The sequence below is a fragment of the Bombina bombina genome, chromosome 9 (genome assembly GCF_027579735.1).
Source record: "Bombina bombina isolate aBomBom1 chromosome 9, aBomBom1.pri, whole genome shotgun sequence".
In the NCBI taxonomy this organism is placed as follows: domain Eukaryota; kingdom Metazoa; phylum Chordata; class Amphibia; order Anura; family Bombinatoridae; genus Bombina; species Bombina bombina.
The window spans coordinates 127228188-127244153 of NC_069507.1; the positions used below are offsets into that span (position 1 = coordinate 127228188).

The 15966-nt window shown below is 42.2% G+C and overlaps 1 protein-coding gene across 1 annotated transcript in view; it reads left to right on the forward strand.

The window, feature by feature from the left end:
• Nucleotides 1-7747: 7747 nt before the first annotated feature.
• The window catches only part of LOC128640449 (lysine-specific demethylase 2A-like), a 153494-nt gene continuing 145275 nt past the window's right edge, over nt 7748-15966 (forward strand). Inside the window, exons 1-2 of the mRNA XM_053692928.1 lie at nt 7748-7895; nt 8487-8549. Coding sequence (XP_053548903.1) covers nt 7748-7895; nt 8487-8549 — 211 coding nt within the window. The remainder of the gene's footprint in view (nt 7896-8486; nt 8550-15966) is intronic.

The following is a 15966-nucleotide window of genomic DNA, read 5'->3' on the forward strand; positions in this document are numbered from 1 at the left end:
GAGGCAGCCACGGTTGCTTTGGTGTCTTGTATGTCTCTTTGTATTCATGAACAATCTTATAAGTTGTAATACTATGCACATCACCTACAATAGAAATGAGCTGTTAAGCATTAGATCTGTTATGCCAAGTAACATATTACCAGATGTTCTTTGCATTTCAGAGTAAATCTCTGCAGGCAATTTCTCTCCCGGCAGGATTAGAAGAGCAGCTTGTGGAAGGCGCAGAGACGCTAGGCACGCCCTACAGTACACAATCCCAGTTAGGAAGCCATAGCTGCTTCAGTAAAGCAGAAAAACTAGGCTGTTCCATGTCGTCCTAATGGCGCTAAAGCCCAGAGCGGTTAGGACGGCATGGAACGTCCTATTGACATTAAGAAGTTAAAGATTTCTCCATGGCATCTGTGGTTTGTTTTACTGAAACTTGCCTGAATGATTCGCTCTGTAATGCTTCAGTGGAGTTTCCTGGTTTTACACGGTTTAGAGAGCTGACCGTAACCTGAGTAGATTATTAGAACAAAACATACATAATGTCAGAGGGAACAGGCCCTCACCCCAGATTAATGATAGATGAGAGGTTACACTGTAATTATAAATTAGCTACAAACTACGTGGACTTTCACTCATTTAGAGCCCGTCACCATCGAGATATATTACATGGGTTAACCCCGGCCTACTCATATGATGGATGGCCATTACTCTATCCGTGACATCACTAGGGACGTTATCTATAATGCAGAGATGCTCTGCATAATACACACCGCAGTCTGTAAATAAATGCTGGATACACATTCCAGTGTGTTCCCGTTAGTAACCTCATCAATCACATGTATCAATATACATATTTACAATGTTCTATTAGCAACATACAAAGCAATACAAGTTGAAACAGTGTAGCAGCTAGATTTATAGATCCTATCCCTTTATCAAACAAGGAATTATTATCCATGACACGATAGATCAAGCATGAATATCACCTGATGGCCTATCATGAATAAAAATATCTTGTCAACCTCAAGGACGTTAAACAAGCATATTACCCAAATGGAGAATTAATACCCAAGATCTCATCCACACTTCATTGAACATTAGTGTATTACACAGATAAGGACAAACTTTAAATCCTAATGTCAGTTAACATTAAAGGGACATGAAACCAAATCTAATGTCAAAGTTAGATTGGTAACATTAGTGTAAAGCACTGTTACAGGAACAGAGTTACGTATTTTATCTAAGGGTATTATTGATAAATTAATTTGTTGTTAACCAACGGAAAAATTTCAATATTTGTTAAGATTCAATGAATCATTAGAAGACACAATGTATCCCAGATTGTGTTTCTACATCAACATAAGAATATATTTTTGTTGAATTTACTCCATACTTGCTTACTCTCAACTATTTCAGATTCGAAGTGACCTATTTACAATTGGTTGGCAAAGTGACATGTTCTAGTTTGGCCCCATCCTATGCAAAACTTTTTCATGGTTTAAAGAAAGATATATTTTTAATTAATGGAATCCCATTATTTTATTATATTGTCGGAACAAAGACAATCTCTTCGTAGTCTGGGGTGGTACTGTGGATGAGTTTCAGGATTGGACACAAAGATTAAATAATTGAGATATTTGTAAACTTTAAGACTGAACATAGTGATAGGGAGATTCATTTTTTAGATCTCTTCATTTACAAAAATATACAGGAGAGTACCAACTTTATACCTAATTGTTCTCTAAACTCACCTATAGGAACTCACTTATAAAACATCAAAGTTTTCATCCTCAACAACTAAAGAAGGGTATTAGGTCACAGTTCTTACATCTAGAACTGTCTAGTACGCAACAATACGTTTTACATCTAGTGCGCAACAATAGAGGAATATAAGTACAACAACTCAACATCATAAGAGAATATTTTGAAATGGAGATATAAGGTTCGAGATATAGACGAAATATTAGAGGAGGTCAGTTCACTGGACCAAAAGTCCCTGATTCATAAACGTAAGACAACACAGGAATCAAATAATACGATTAACTATTTTACCACTTACTCCCCAGCAAGTTATTCTAATAAAGTGTTAGCCCTTGATAGCAAAAAATACAACTTTATCATTTGGAAATGTGGCGCCCCCTAGAATGGTTTACAAGAATAGCCACAGTTTGAAAAGTATGTTGGTTAAAGCGGATTATAGATCACCACAACGCTCGTGGTTGCCCAAGATGAAACCTAGATGGTTTTAAGTGTGGGAGTTGCGTTACGTGCAACACACTATTAACAGGAACAAATTGTCATCCACGCAACAAAAATCGATACCATTAGCCACAGGCTTACACACGCATCTGACTATGTGATTTATTTTATCCCTTGCCCATGTGGGATTTTTTATGTTGGGAAAACGAATACAAAGTTTAGACAAAGGTTAGTCAACCACAAAAGTGCCATCAAAGCATCACTCAGGGATGGGCATTTCGTGTTGTCACATCTTGGCTATGTTCAGATGCATTTTGATTAACAGGATCCCCACACTGAGCGAAGGGCGTGACCGAGTTTTTTTTTAATTGTTAAGAAGGGAAGCTCAATAGATACACTGAATGGATGCCCTTATGACTAAGAGCTTAAATATCCATCAGGATAATTCCCTTTTTTTCTAAGGTTGATGTAGAAACACAATCTGAAATACGTTATGGGTAGTCTGATTCATTGAATTTTAAATACTGTTTTTTGTGGTTTTTTTATTTGGTTACCAACAAAAAAAAATTAATGAATTAATTAATACCCTTAGATTCAATGGGCTCAATGTATCAAGCCCTTCTCCCTGTGACTGCAGGTTCGCACAAGAGAACCTGCAGTCAGGATTTATCAAGCAGCGGTCATGAGACTGCTGTTTCCCTACCCTGTTCTCCACCGCTCTCGTACAACGGGGAAATTGACAGCTTCTACCAGCGCATGATTGGCTGTGTGAGGGCAGGGTAGCACACAAGCGCAAAGGAGCGCTCACATGCAATGTTAAATTCCGGCAGCGGATTTCTGCCCGCCAGAGGAGAGCTTGGGCGGACAGGGGCGAGGGTAAACCCCTGTCTGCCATGGATTGATAAATCGAGCTCAATATGTAACTGAGCTTTACATTAAAAGGGACATAAAACCCAAAAATTTTCTTTCATGATTCAGATAGAACATAAAATTTTAAACAATATTTCAATTTACTTCTATTATCATTTTTTCTTCATTTTCTTGTTATCTTTGATTGAACTGCAGGAAGGCAAGTTCAGGAGTGTGCACGTGTCTGTAGCACTATATGGCAGCAGTTTTGCAACAATGTTTTACAATAGCAAGAGCACTAGATGGCAGCACTATTTCCTGTCATGTAGTGCACCAGGCATGAACATGCTACCTATCTAGATATCTCTCCAACAAAGAATCAAGTATAATAGAAGTAAATTGGAAACTTTTATAAAATTGAATCATGAATCATTGAATCACGGGCTGCTGAACGGCAGTGGAGGAAATCACGCACCTTTGCCGATTTCCAACATTATAAATTCACCCTTAAGTCCTACAACTCTGCGCTCAGCCTGGCCAAACAAGTCTATTTCTCCTCCCTTGTGTCATCTCACGCATCCAACCCCCTTCTACGTCCGCCTGCCCCGCCGCCCACTACCAATCTCACTGCTCAAATTATTGCTGATCACTTCAAAAATAAAATTGACACCATTAGAAAAGAGATCTGCACCTCACACCCCACAAACCCAGCGATCCTACCCACCCTTTCAATTAACTAATATCTATGCTACTTCCCTCCTGTAACAGAGGAAGAAGTCTCTGCACTCCTATCCTTGGCTCATCTCACAACCTGCCCACTTGACCCTATTCCTTCACGGCTTCTTCCCTCTCTCTCTGCTTTACTAATCCCTACCCTATCTCATCTCTTTAACCAATCTCTCACTGCTGGCACATTTCCTGACACATTCAAGCATGCGTCATTCATACCAATCCTAAAAAAGCCCTCGCTTGACCCTTCCACGCCTTCTAACTATCGACCGGTCTCCTTACTTCCCTTTGCTTCAAAATTATTGGAATGACTAGTCTATAATCGGCTAACTCAATTTCTCACAACTAACGCCTTACTTGATCCCCTACAATCTGGTTTCCGCCCTAAACACTCAACAGAAACCGCTCTTGCTAAAGTAACAAATGACCTGTTATCAGCTAAAGCAAAATGCCATTACTCCTTACTAATTTTTCTTGTCCTATCTGCAGCTTTCGACACAGTTGACCATCCTCTCCTCCTAAAAATACTACATTCATTAGGCATCCGAGACACAGCCCTCTCCTGGTTTGTATCATATCTTTCAAACCGCTCATTTTCAATTTCCTTTAACAACATATCTTGTGATCCTATGCCTCTCTCAGTTGGAGTACCGCAAGGCTCTGTCTTGGGCCTCTTGCTTTTCTCTCTTTATACATCCTGCCTTGGAAAACTTATAGCCTCCTTTGGATTCGAGTACCAACTATATGCTGATGATACCCAAATCTATCTTTCCTCTCCTGATATCTCTCCCTCTTTACTCAACCAGATTTCTGACTGCCTCTCTGCAATTTTCTCTTGGATGTCTTCACACTACCACCAACTGAATCTGTCCAAAACTGAGCTGCTTCTTATCCCCCCCTCTTCGAGACATCCGACACCTGACATTTTTCTGATGGTTGGAGACTCTATTCTCAACACCTCACCCCAGGTCCGCTGCCTTGGGGTCACACTAGACTCAGAACTCACATTCAACCCACATATACAAATGCTTACCAAATCCTGCCATTCACACCTACGCAACAGTTCCAGAATTCATCCCTTCCTTACTCAAAAAAACTACACTGTCACGCATTGATTATTGCAATCTACTCCTAAATGGCCTTCCAAAACACCGCCTCTCCTCCCTACAATCTATTATGAATGCTTCTGCTAGACTCATCTACCTAAGGTGACGATCTACATCAGCTGCTCCGCTCTGCCAGTCTCTACACTGGCTTCCCATACACTCCAGAATACAATTTAAAGTACAGTATTAGCCCTAACCTACAAAGCACTCAACAGTCTAACTCCCAACTATATTTCCTCTCTCATCATGAAATATTCCCCATCCCGTCCTCTTCGATCAACCTCTGACCTACGTCTCTACACTCCTGTTATCTCTACGTCCCACTCCCGCCTCCAAGACTTCGCACGTGCTGCTCCTGTCCTCTGGAACTCTCTACCCCGCTCCATTAGACTGTCTCCAACCTTGTATAGCTTCAGACGATCCTTAAAAACCCACCTTTTCAGAGAGGCTTACCATCTCTCCTCCATCCCGCATCCGAACCAAACTAATAAATGTACATGAACTGCCTGACTCACTGCTGCAAATACAACCGATGTAACAAGCTACCCCAACCTTATGTCTCTGCACCCTAAACCTATAGACTGTGAGCTCTCCGGAGCAGGGCCCTCTTCCTCCTGTGCTAGAGATTTGTTTAATTTTGTATTTTATCACAAATTTGTCATTGTGTACCCCTATCATTGTACCCAGCGCTACGGAATTTGGCAGCGCTATACAAATAAATGATAATAATAATAAAAAACTGTTTTGGTTTCATGTCCCTTTAATGTTAACTAACTGACATTAGGATTTAAAGTGGGGAGTGTCTGCTCTTTTTGTTTACCCAGCCCCTATCAGTGGTGTCCCAGACTACCTCATCAACAGTGCAAAACTGGGAGCTTCTAAGTAAGTTTTTAAAAGGTTTTATACTGGATTTCTGAATCAGCACCTATGCAAATTCTTCTTTACAGTAGTGTCTATTGCATGCAGTTATATGGAAATTGGTGTATACTGTAACTTTAAAAAGGGATACTGAGAATGGCTGCTTGAGAGGAAAGCTCCGTGCAGGATAACTGGTCTGAAGGCAAGGATAAGGCGTCAGAGGCGTAGAATACAAAGAATATGTAACCGCAAGTGGTGCAGCACCCGTGGGCAACTACCTGTAAGCTCCGGTTCACATATATCCCAGTCAGGGAGCGGAGTATCAGAGGAGGCTATACAGAAACGGCCGGGCGCCATTGCCGCAAACCACGTGGCAGCATCTAATTGTGTGGCGGCTGCAATGATAGAAGAGCCCCAAAGCAAAGGTTGGTGAAACAGTTACAGAGGGGCCAATTAATTGTGAGAGAGGGGCAAATAAACCGCAGAAGGCGGTAGGAAGATAGTGACAGCGGGGGCACCTTTTGCAGCTCCTAAGCTACGGCACAGATAACGGACATTAACGGCTCAGTCAATTTACACCTGCCTAGCAGGGATGCCTACAGTCTTGACTTTAGAAATGTGATGGGGATGTGAAGAGTTGGCACAGCAGTAAGGGGGAGATAGTAAACTTTATTGCGGATCCGGTATGCTGCAGCTCCTTTAGAAGAACTTTTGAGACCATAGTTGTTAAATTGGCCTAGCCCTGCCCCAGGAGAGCTATGAGGCGCATGCCCCAGGAGATTTTATGAGGGGCTCCACAAGGAAGGATTTGGGGAAATCTTTTTATAATTTCAAGAGCTGAAATGAAAGTGGTGGAGGCCAGGATATATTAAAATAAATACAGAGGCCTGCATTTGCTGGACAATGTGAAATAGCACAATTTAAATACGCAGAAGCCTCCCTCTATCTATCTTAAGCGACGCCCCAGACATGCAGACATAACCTATATATTAATGGGGCTTATATACACTATACTTGTTCCCCCGGTTCTGCTGGGAGGAAGAGAGGGGAGAAGCATAGGCAATACTGTGAGCAGACAGACCAACCAACCACTATCTACATAACAGTGATACACTACAATGGCAGCTAGAAAGAACACTAAGGCAACCCCACTGAATAAACACTCGGCATCCAGTCTCTTTTTTAAACCTACAAGGGGGGATAAATCCTCTGACATCCAAGCACAACAATCTGATGAAGAGAGAGATTTGGATGACCAATCCATAGAAGGAGCAGGGGTTGCAAGGCCTATAACAATAACTGATCTAGACCACCTGGTCTCAAAGCAGGATATCAATGCTAATTTTGAAAAGCTCCTGGAAAAGATGGAAAGTTTACAAAATTCTGTTACCAACAGTATAGCAGACCTGAAACAGGAAGTGGTGGAGTTGGGATCAAGAGTAAACACCCTGGAAGAGAGTGGGGATTCTATGGTGGAGGGTCTAAATGAAGTAACAGAAAGAGTCACCGCCCAGCAAGCGGACATAGAAGATATATACGACAAGCTGGAAGATCTAGAAAACCGCAGTCGCAGGTCTAATTTGCGATTAAAAGGAGTCCCAGAATCAATTGGTCCTAAGGAACTGAATTCATATCTACTTAACCTGTTCCGTGCCATTACCGGTTCCGTTGGAGAAGAGAAATTTCAGATGGAAAGGGCACACCGGGCACTCAGACCTAAACCTAGGGGGGGAAGAACCTCCCAGAGATGTCATTATAAAGATGCTACGTTTTCAAGAAAAGGAGGAAATTCTTGCGGCAGCCAGGAAGAATCCCACATTCAAGTATCAAGGCAATGTCATCCAGTTCTTTCAAGACCTTTGCTTAAGGACATTACAGAGAAGAAGTTCTCTCCAGCCTCTAACTTCTTTACTAAGGAAAAACCAGGTCCCTTATAGAAGGGAATTTCCTTTTGCCCTCCACATTACGTGGGAAAATAAGACATTTTTCATTAAAGATCCCCAAGAGATTTCAGAAGCATGCCGCAGGATGAAGATGGAGCCTCCGGCTCTGGTTCAACAGGGGGAATCCTCAATACAGCCTACTCAGGGAAGCAGAATCCGGCAGAAGCAATGGACCAAGATACCGGAGAAGAAACAAAAGACTTGACATTCATAGGTTGCATTGGTAATCTCTGAAGTTAAAAATTGTATCTTCCCTTTTTGGGTATACCCCAATTGAGGGGAGAGAAATCTCTGGGACTGTCCAAAGTACAATATAAGACTGGATAATGGACAGATGAGTATAACATTGTTGTGTTTGTTTCCTGCTCTCCCATTTTTTGTTTTTCTTCTTTTTTTCTCTTTGTTACCTTGTGTGGGAAAGTTTATGACCTATTGTTGAGGGGTTGAGGGATGAGTGCCCTTAGGGGCCTCGAATCCGGAGCCAAAAATTGACCAACACGAAGTAATGTCACATAGCATTTATAGTTAATGTTAAAATGGAGCGGTCTTTAGGATCCTAGCTGAGAGGGTTAGAATTATTTTTAAAACATTTAGCTGCTCTGGGTAAGGCAATGTGGGAGGTGGGTTGTGCAAGACCTCTTTTTACTTTGGTTTGTTTTATCACACTCCGGTTTTCTATCTTGCCATAATAACTAAAATATTTATATAACTGCACTTAAAATTCATGATGTGGTGGAGTCCTAACTGGACCAAAAATGTTAATGTTCATGTTTTTGTGTTTCATTGTTTTTTAATGTGTTTATTTCTCAACCAGGTGTTTCCTTATGGGTATCTAAGGGTAAAACGAGAAAGGAAGAGAAGGGTGAAGGAGAAACAGGTGAAGGAGGTTAAGAAGGTAGGAGGGGCCCTTTATCACACGGGGAGGCCCTGGAGATTAATAGCTATATGGGGAATAGGGATAGGCAAAAAGGATAATATCAATGTCACATAACTTGAGATTAATATCCCACAATGTGAGAGGGCTTAACACAGACATTAAAAGACGCACGGCCATGACACACTACTTAAAACTAAAACCAAACATCATATTCCTTCAAGAGACTCACTTCATCCCCCAGACAATCCCAAAATACTGGTCTCATCAATACCCCCAACACTTTCACTCCACAACGGACTCAAAGAAAAGGGGGGTAACAATCTTACTACATAAATCACTAGATTTCATACTCGAGAAGGTCACTAGGGACAGGGAAGGCAGATATGTGATCGTTCAGGGCACAATTCAGAACTCCAAAATCACTTTGTGCAACATCTACGCACCTAATGAAACACAGAATGCCTTTTTCCAGCAGATATCACACCATCTCACTCAGTGGTCGCGGGATAGAATTCTTTTAGCCGGGGATTTCAATGTTTCCATGGTCCCCTATTTGGGTGGGGGCTTAAAAGGGACAACCAGTAAACAACATAGACACAATGCCATTGTTAAGTCCATTAGGGAATCGCTAGAAGCACACAATCTTATAGATTCTTGGACGGCAGTGGGTAACTCCAAGCATGACCATACATATTACTCGCCGGCACACCAAACGTACTCCACCTTAGACTATATATACGTGAGCCAAATATTGACCCCTAATTTGGTTGCATTGAGCACACAGCCGTGTGTTTGGTCAGATCATTCTTTGGTGATCCTAGACCTCTCGGGCCTACTTAACTTTTCACGACAAAGATCGTGGTCATATCACCCCACACTCCTTAGAAACCCAGAGATACATGAGAGAATACTCAAAGCATTGAAGGAATACTGGCAACTTAATGTGGGGTCCACTAGCAATCCATTGGTCACATGGGCAGCACACAAACCTTACTTAAGGGGTCTACTCATTAAAGAGAAATCGATTCTGACAAAAAAAAACAGAATTTATGCTTACCTGATAAATTACTTTCTCCAACGGTGTGTCCGGTCCACGGCGTCATCCTTACTTGTGGGATATTCTCTTCCCCAACAGGAAATGGCAAAGAGTCCCAGCAAAGCTGGTCACATGATCCCTCCTAGGCTCCGCCCACCCCAGTCATTCGACCGACGGACAGGAGGAAATATATATAGGAGAAACCATATGATACCGTGGTGACTGTAGTTAGAGAAAATAATTCGTCAGACCTGATTAAAAAACCAGGGCGGGCCGTGGACCGGACACACCGTTGGAGAAAGTAATTTATCAGGTAAGCATAAATTCTGTTTTCTCCAACATTGGTGTGTCCGGTCCACGGCGTCATCCTTACTTGTGGGAACCAATACCAAAGCTTTAGGACACGGATGAAGGGAGGGAGCAAATCAGGTCACCTAAATGGAAGGCACCACGGCTTGCAAAACCTTTCTCCCAAAAATAGCCTCCGAAGAAGCAAAAGTATCAAATTTGTAAAATTTGGCAAAAGTGTGCAGTGAAGACCAAGTCGCTGCCTTACATATCTGGTCAACAGAAGCCTCGTTCTTGAAGGCCCATGTGGAAGCCACAGCCCTAGTGGAGTGAGCTGTGATTCTTTCAGGAGGCTGCCGTCCGGCAGTCTCATAAGCCAATCGGATAATGCTTTTAAGCCAAAAGGAAAGAGAGGTAGAAGTCGCTTTTTGACCTCTCCTTTTACCAGAATAAACAACAAACAAGGAAGATGTTTGTCTGAAATCTTTAGTAGCCTCTAAATAGAATTTTAGAGCACGGACTACGTCCAAATTGTGTAACAAACGTTCCTTCTTTGAAACGGGATTCGGACACAAAGAAGGTACAACTATCTCCTGGTTAATATTTTTGTTGGAAACAACTTTCGGAAGAAAACCAGGCTTAGTACGCAAAACCACCTTATCTGCATGGAACACCAGATAGGGCGGAGAACACTGCAGAGCAGATAACTCTGAAACTCTTCTAGCAGAAGAAATTGCAACCAAAAACAAAACGTTCCAAGATAATAACTTAATATCTACGGAATGTAAGGGTTCAAACGGAACCCCTTGAAGAACTGAAAGAACTAGATTTAGACTCCAGGGAGGAGTCAAAGGTCTGTAAACAGGCTTGATCCTAACCAGAGCCTGAACAAATGCTTGAACATCTGGCACAGCTGCCAGTCTTTTGTGAAGTAAAACAGATAAAGCAGAGATCTGTCCCTTCAGAGAACTTGCAGATAATCCTTTCTCCAAACCTTCTTGTAGAAAGGATAGAATCTTAGGAATTTTTATCTTGTTCCATGGGAATCCTTTAGATTCACACCAACAGATATATTTTTTCCATATTTTATGGTAAATTTTTCTAGTTACAGGCTTTCTAGCCTGAATCAGAGTATCTATTACAGAATCTGAAAACCCACGCTTTGATAAAATCAAGCGTTCAATCTCCAAGCCGTCAGTTGGAGGGAAACCAGATTCGGATGTTCGAATGGACCCTGAACAAGAAGGTCCTGTCTCAAAGGTAGCTTCCATGGTGAAGCCGATGACATATTGACCAGGTCTGCATACCAAGTCCTGCGTGGCCACGCAGGAGCTATCAAGATCACCGAGGCCCTCTCCTGATTGATCCTGGCTACCAGCCTGGGGATGAGAGGAAACGGTGGGAATACATAAGCTAGGTTGAAGGTCCAAGGTGCTACTAGTGCATCTACTAAGGTCGCCTTGGGATCCCTGGATCTGGACCCGTAGCAAGGAACCTTGAAGTTCTGACGAGACGCCATCAGATCGATGTCTGGAATGCCCCATAATTGAGTTATTTGGGCAAAGATTTCCGGATGGAGTTCCCACTCCCCCGGATGGAATGTCTGACGACTCAGAAAATCCGCTTCCCAATTTTCCACTCCTGGGATGTGGATCGCAGACAAGTGGCAGGAGTGATCCTCCGCCCATTGAATTATCTTGGTCACTTCTTTCATCGCCAGGGAAGTCCTTGTTCCCCCCTGATGATTGATATATGCAACGGTCGTCATGTTGTCTGACTGAAACCTTATGAAATTGGCCTTTGCTAGTTGAGGCCAAGCTCTGAGAGCATTGAATATCGCTCTCAGTTCCAGAATGTTTATCGGGAGAAGAGACTCTTCCCGAGACCATAGACCCTGAGCTTTCAGGGATTCCCAGACCACGCCCCAGCCCACTAGGCTGGCGTCGGTCGTGACAATGACCCACTCTGGTCTGCGGAAGCTCATTCCCTGTGACAGATTGTCCAGGGTCAGCCACCAACGGAGTGAATCTCTGGTCTTTTGATCTACTTGAATCGTCGGAGACAAGTCTGTATAATCCCCATTCCACTGTCTGAGCATGCACAGTTGTAATGGTCTTAGATGAATTCGTGCAAAAGGAACTATGTCCATTGTTGCAACCATCAATCCTATTACTTCCATGCACTGCGCTATGGAAGGACGAGGAACAGAATGAAGTACTTGACAAGAGCTTAGAAGTTTTGATTTTCTGACCTCTGTCAGAAAAATCCTCATTTCTAAGGAATCAATTATTGTTCCCAAGAAGGGAACTCTTGTTGACGGGGACAGATAACTTTTTTCTTTGTTCACCTTCCATCCGTGAGATCTGAGAAAGGCTAGGACGATGTCCGTATGAGCCTTTGCTTTTGACAGGGACGACGCTTGAATCAGGATGTCGTCCAAGTAAGGTACTACTGCAATGCCCCTTGGTCTTAGAACCGCTAGAAGGGACCCTAGTACCTTTGTGAAAATCCTTGGAGCAGTGGCTAATCCAAATGGAAGTGCCACAAACTGGTAATGCTTGTCCAGAAAAGCGAACCTTAGGAACTGATGATGTTCCTTGTGGATAGGAATATGTAGGTACGCATCCTTTAAATCCACGGTAGTCATAAATTGATTTTCCTGGATAGTAGGTAGGATCGTTCGAATAGTTTCCATTTTGAACGATGGTACCCTGAGAAATTTGTTTAGGATCTTTAGATCCAAAATTGGTCTGAATGTTCCCTCTTTTTTGGGAACTATGAACAGATTGGAATAAAATCCCATTCCTTGTTCTCTTATTGGAACTGGATGTATCACTCCCATCTTTAACAGGTCTTCTACACAATGTAAGAATGCCTGTCTCTTTATTTGGTTTGAAGATAATTGAGACCTGTGGAACCTTCCCCTTGGGGGTAGTTCCTTGAATTCCAGGAGATAACCTTGAGAAACTATTTCTAGCGCCCAAGGATCCTGAACATCTCTTGCCCAAGCCTGAGCAAAGAGAGAAAGTCTGCCCCCCACTAGATCCGGTCCCGGATCGGGGGCTATCCCTTCATGCTGTTTTGGTAGCAGTGGTAGGCTTCTTGGCCTGCTTACCCTTGTTCCAGCCTTGCATTGGTTTCCAGGCTGGTTTGGGTTGTGAAGTATTACCCTCTTGCTTAGAGGATACAGAATTAGAGACTGGTCCGTTTCTGCGAAAGGGACGAAAATTAGGCTTATTATTAGCCTTAAAAGACCTATCCTGTGGGAGGGCGTGGCCCTTTCCCCCAGTGATGTCTGAAATAATCTCTTTCAAATCAGGTCCAAATAATGTTTTACCTTTGAAAGGAATGTTAAGCAATTTTGTCTTGGAAGACACATCCGCTGACCAAGACTTTAGTCAAAGCACTCTGCGCGCCACGACAGCAAACCCTGAATTTTTCGACGCTAATCTAGCTAATTGCAAAGCGGCATCTAAAACAAGAGAGTTAGCCAATTTAAGTGCTTGAACTCTGTCCATAACCTCCTCATACGAAGATTCTTTACTGAGCGATTTTTCTAGTTCCTCGAACCAGAAACACGCTGCCGTAGTGACAGGAACAATGCATGAAATTGGTTGTAGAAGGTAACCTTGCTGTACAAAAATCTTTTTAAGCAAACCCTCTAATTTCTTATCCATAGGATCTTTGAAAGCACAACTATCTTCGATAGGAATAGTAGTGTGTTTGTTTAGAGTAGAAACCGCCCCCTCGACCTTGGGGACTGTCTGCCATAAGTCCTTTCTGGGGTCGACTATAGGAAATAATTTCTTAAATATAGGGGGGGGAACAAAAGGTATGCCGGGCCTTTCCCACTCCTTATTTACTATGTCCGCCACCCGCTTGGGTATAGGAAAAGCGTCGGGGGGCACCGGAACCTCTAGGAACTTGTCCATCTTACATAATTTCTCTGGAATGACCAAATTGTCACAATCATCCAGAGTAGATAACACCTCCTTAAGCAGTGCGCGGAGATGTTCTAATTTAAATTTAAATGTCACAACATCAGGTTCAGCTTGATGAGAAATTTTTCCTGAATCTGAAATTTCTCCATCAGACAAAACCTCCCTCATGGCCCCTTGAGATTGGTGTGAGGGTATGTCAGAACAGTTATCATCAGCGTCCTCTTGCTCTTCAGTGTTTAAAACAGAGCAATCGCGCTTTCTCTGATAAGTAGGCATTTTGGATAAAAGATTTGCTATGGAGTTATCCATTACAGCCGTTAATTGTTGCATGGTAATAAGTATTGGCGCACTAGATGTACTAGGGGCCTCCTGTGTGGGCATAACTGGTGTAGACACAGTAGGGGATGATGTAGTATCATGTTTACTCCCCTCATTTTAAGGAATCATCTTGGGCAATATCATTATCTGTTGCAATACTGTCCTTACTTTGTTTGGACACTATGGCACAATTATCACATAAATTTAAATGGGGAGACACATTGGCTTTCATACATATAGAACATAGCTTATCTGATGGTACAGACATGTTAAACAGGCTTAAACTTGTCAACAAAGCACAAAAAACGTTTTAAAATAAAACCCTTACTGTCACTTTAAATTTCAAACTGAAAACACTTTATTACTGAATATGTGAAAAAGTATGAAGGAATTGTTCAAAATTCACCAAAATTTCACCACAGTGTCTTAAAGCATTAAAAGTATTGCATACCAAATTTCAGAGCTTTAACCCTTATATTAACGGAACCGAAGCCGTTTTTACATTTAACCCCTATACAGTCCCAGAATGAGGCTCTGTCTATAACTAGAAAGGCCCCCATCTGAAAAAGGTGTCCAACACAGTGCCTGCCGTTTTTCTAAACGTTCCCCAAGATTATAATACCAATAATTAGTTAGAATCTGCATAATATGCCTAGTAAAGCAATTGTTTTAGCCCAGAAAAATGTCTACCAGTTTTTAAGCCCTTTTTGAAGCCCTTTATTCTTTTATGTTTAACTAAGAAAATGGCTTACTGGTCCCCATGAGGGGAAATGACAGCCTTCCAGCATTACATGGTCTTGTTAGAAATATGGCTAGTCATACCTTAAGCAGAAAAGACTGCTAACTGTTTCCCCCAACTGAAGTTACTTCATCTCAACAGTCCTGTGTGGAAACAGCAATTGATTTCAGTTACTGTCTGCTAAAATCATCTTCCTCTTACAAACAGAAATCTTCATCCTTTTCTGTTTCAGAGTAAATAGTACATACCAGCACTATTTTAAAATAACAAACACTTGATAGAAGAATAAAACTACATTTAAACACCAAAAAACTCTTAACCATCTCCGTGGAGATGTTGCCTGTGCAACGGCAAAGAGAATGACTGGGGTGGGCGGAGCCTAGGAGGGATCATGTGACCAGCTTTGCTGGGACTCTTTGCCATTTCCTGTTGGGGAAGAGAATATCCCACAAGTAAGGATGACGCCGTGGACCGGACACACCAATGTTGGAGAAATCTACACTTTTAGTGAATACCATTCAGGGAGAGGTTGAGACTCTGGAGAAAGCATAGACGCACTCTATCAGTAAGGGTATATAAGACCCTTCAATCTAAAAGACAGGAGTTGTCGAAGATATTAAACAAATTTTCTATACGGAGCGGCCTTGAAGCTGAAAGCTCACTACTATATCTATGCGAATAAGCCGGATAAGTATTTGGCATTTAAATTAAGGGAAAGAACTAAATTCTTTGCTATACCCTCTATACAGAGGCTTAACGGAACTCCCACTTCTGACCCCCAGGAGATAACTGAAACTTTTGCCCAATATTATGAGGACTTGTATGATGGGAAAAAGGTACCTTCAGGGGACCTATCTACACAGATAGATGACTTTTTGCGGCAAGCGAATTTACAGACAATTCAGGACTCAGATCTGACACAACTTAATGCTAAAATTTCGGCCATAGAAATACTATCGGTAATCAAAAACCTAAAGTCAGGGAAAGCTGCGGGCCCAGATGGTTTCATAGGGGAATATTACAAACTTTTTGGGAAGGAGCTGTTACCTCACCTACTAACATTCTGTAATGGGATCCTGGAAGAGGGGGAGATAC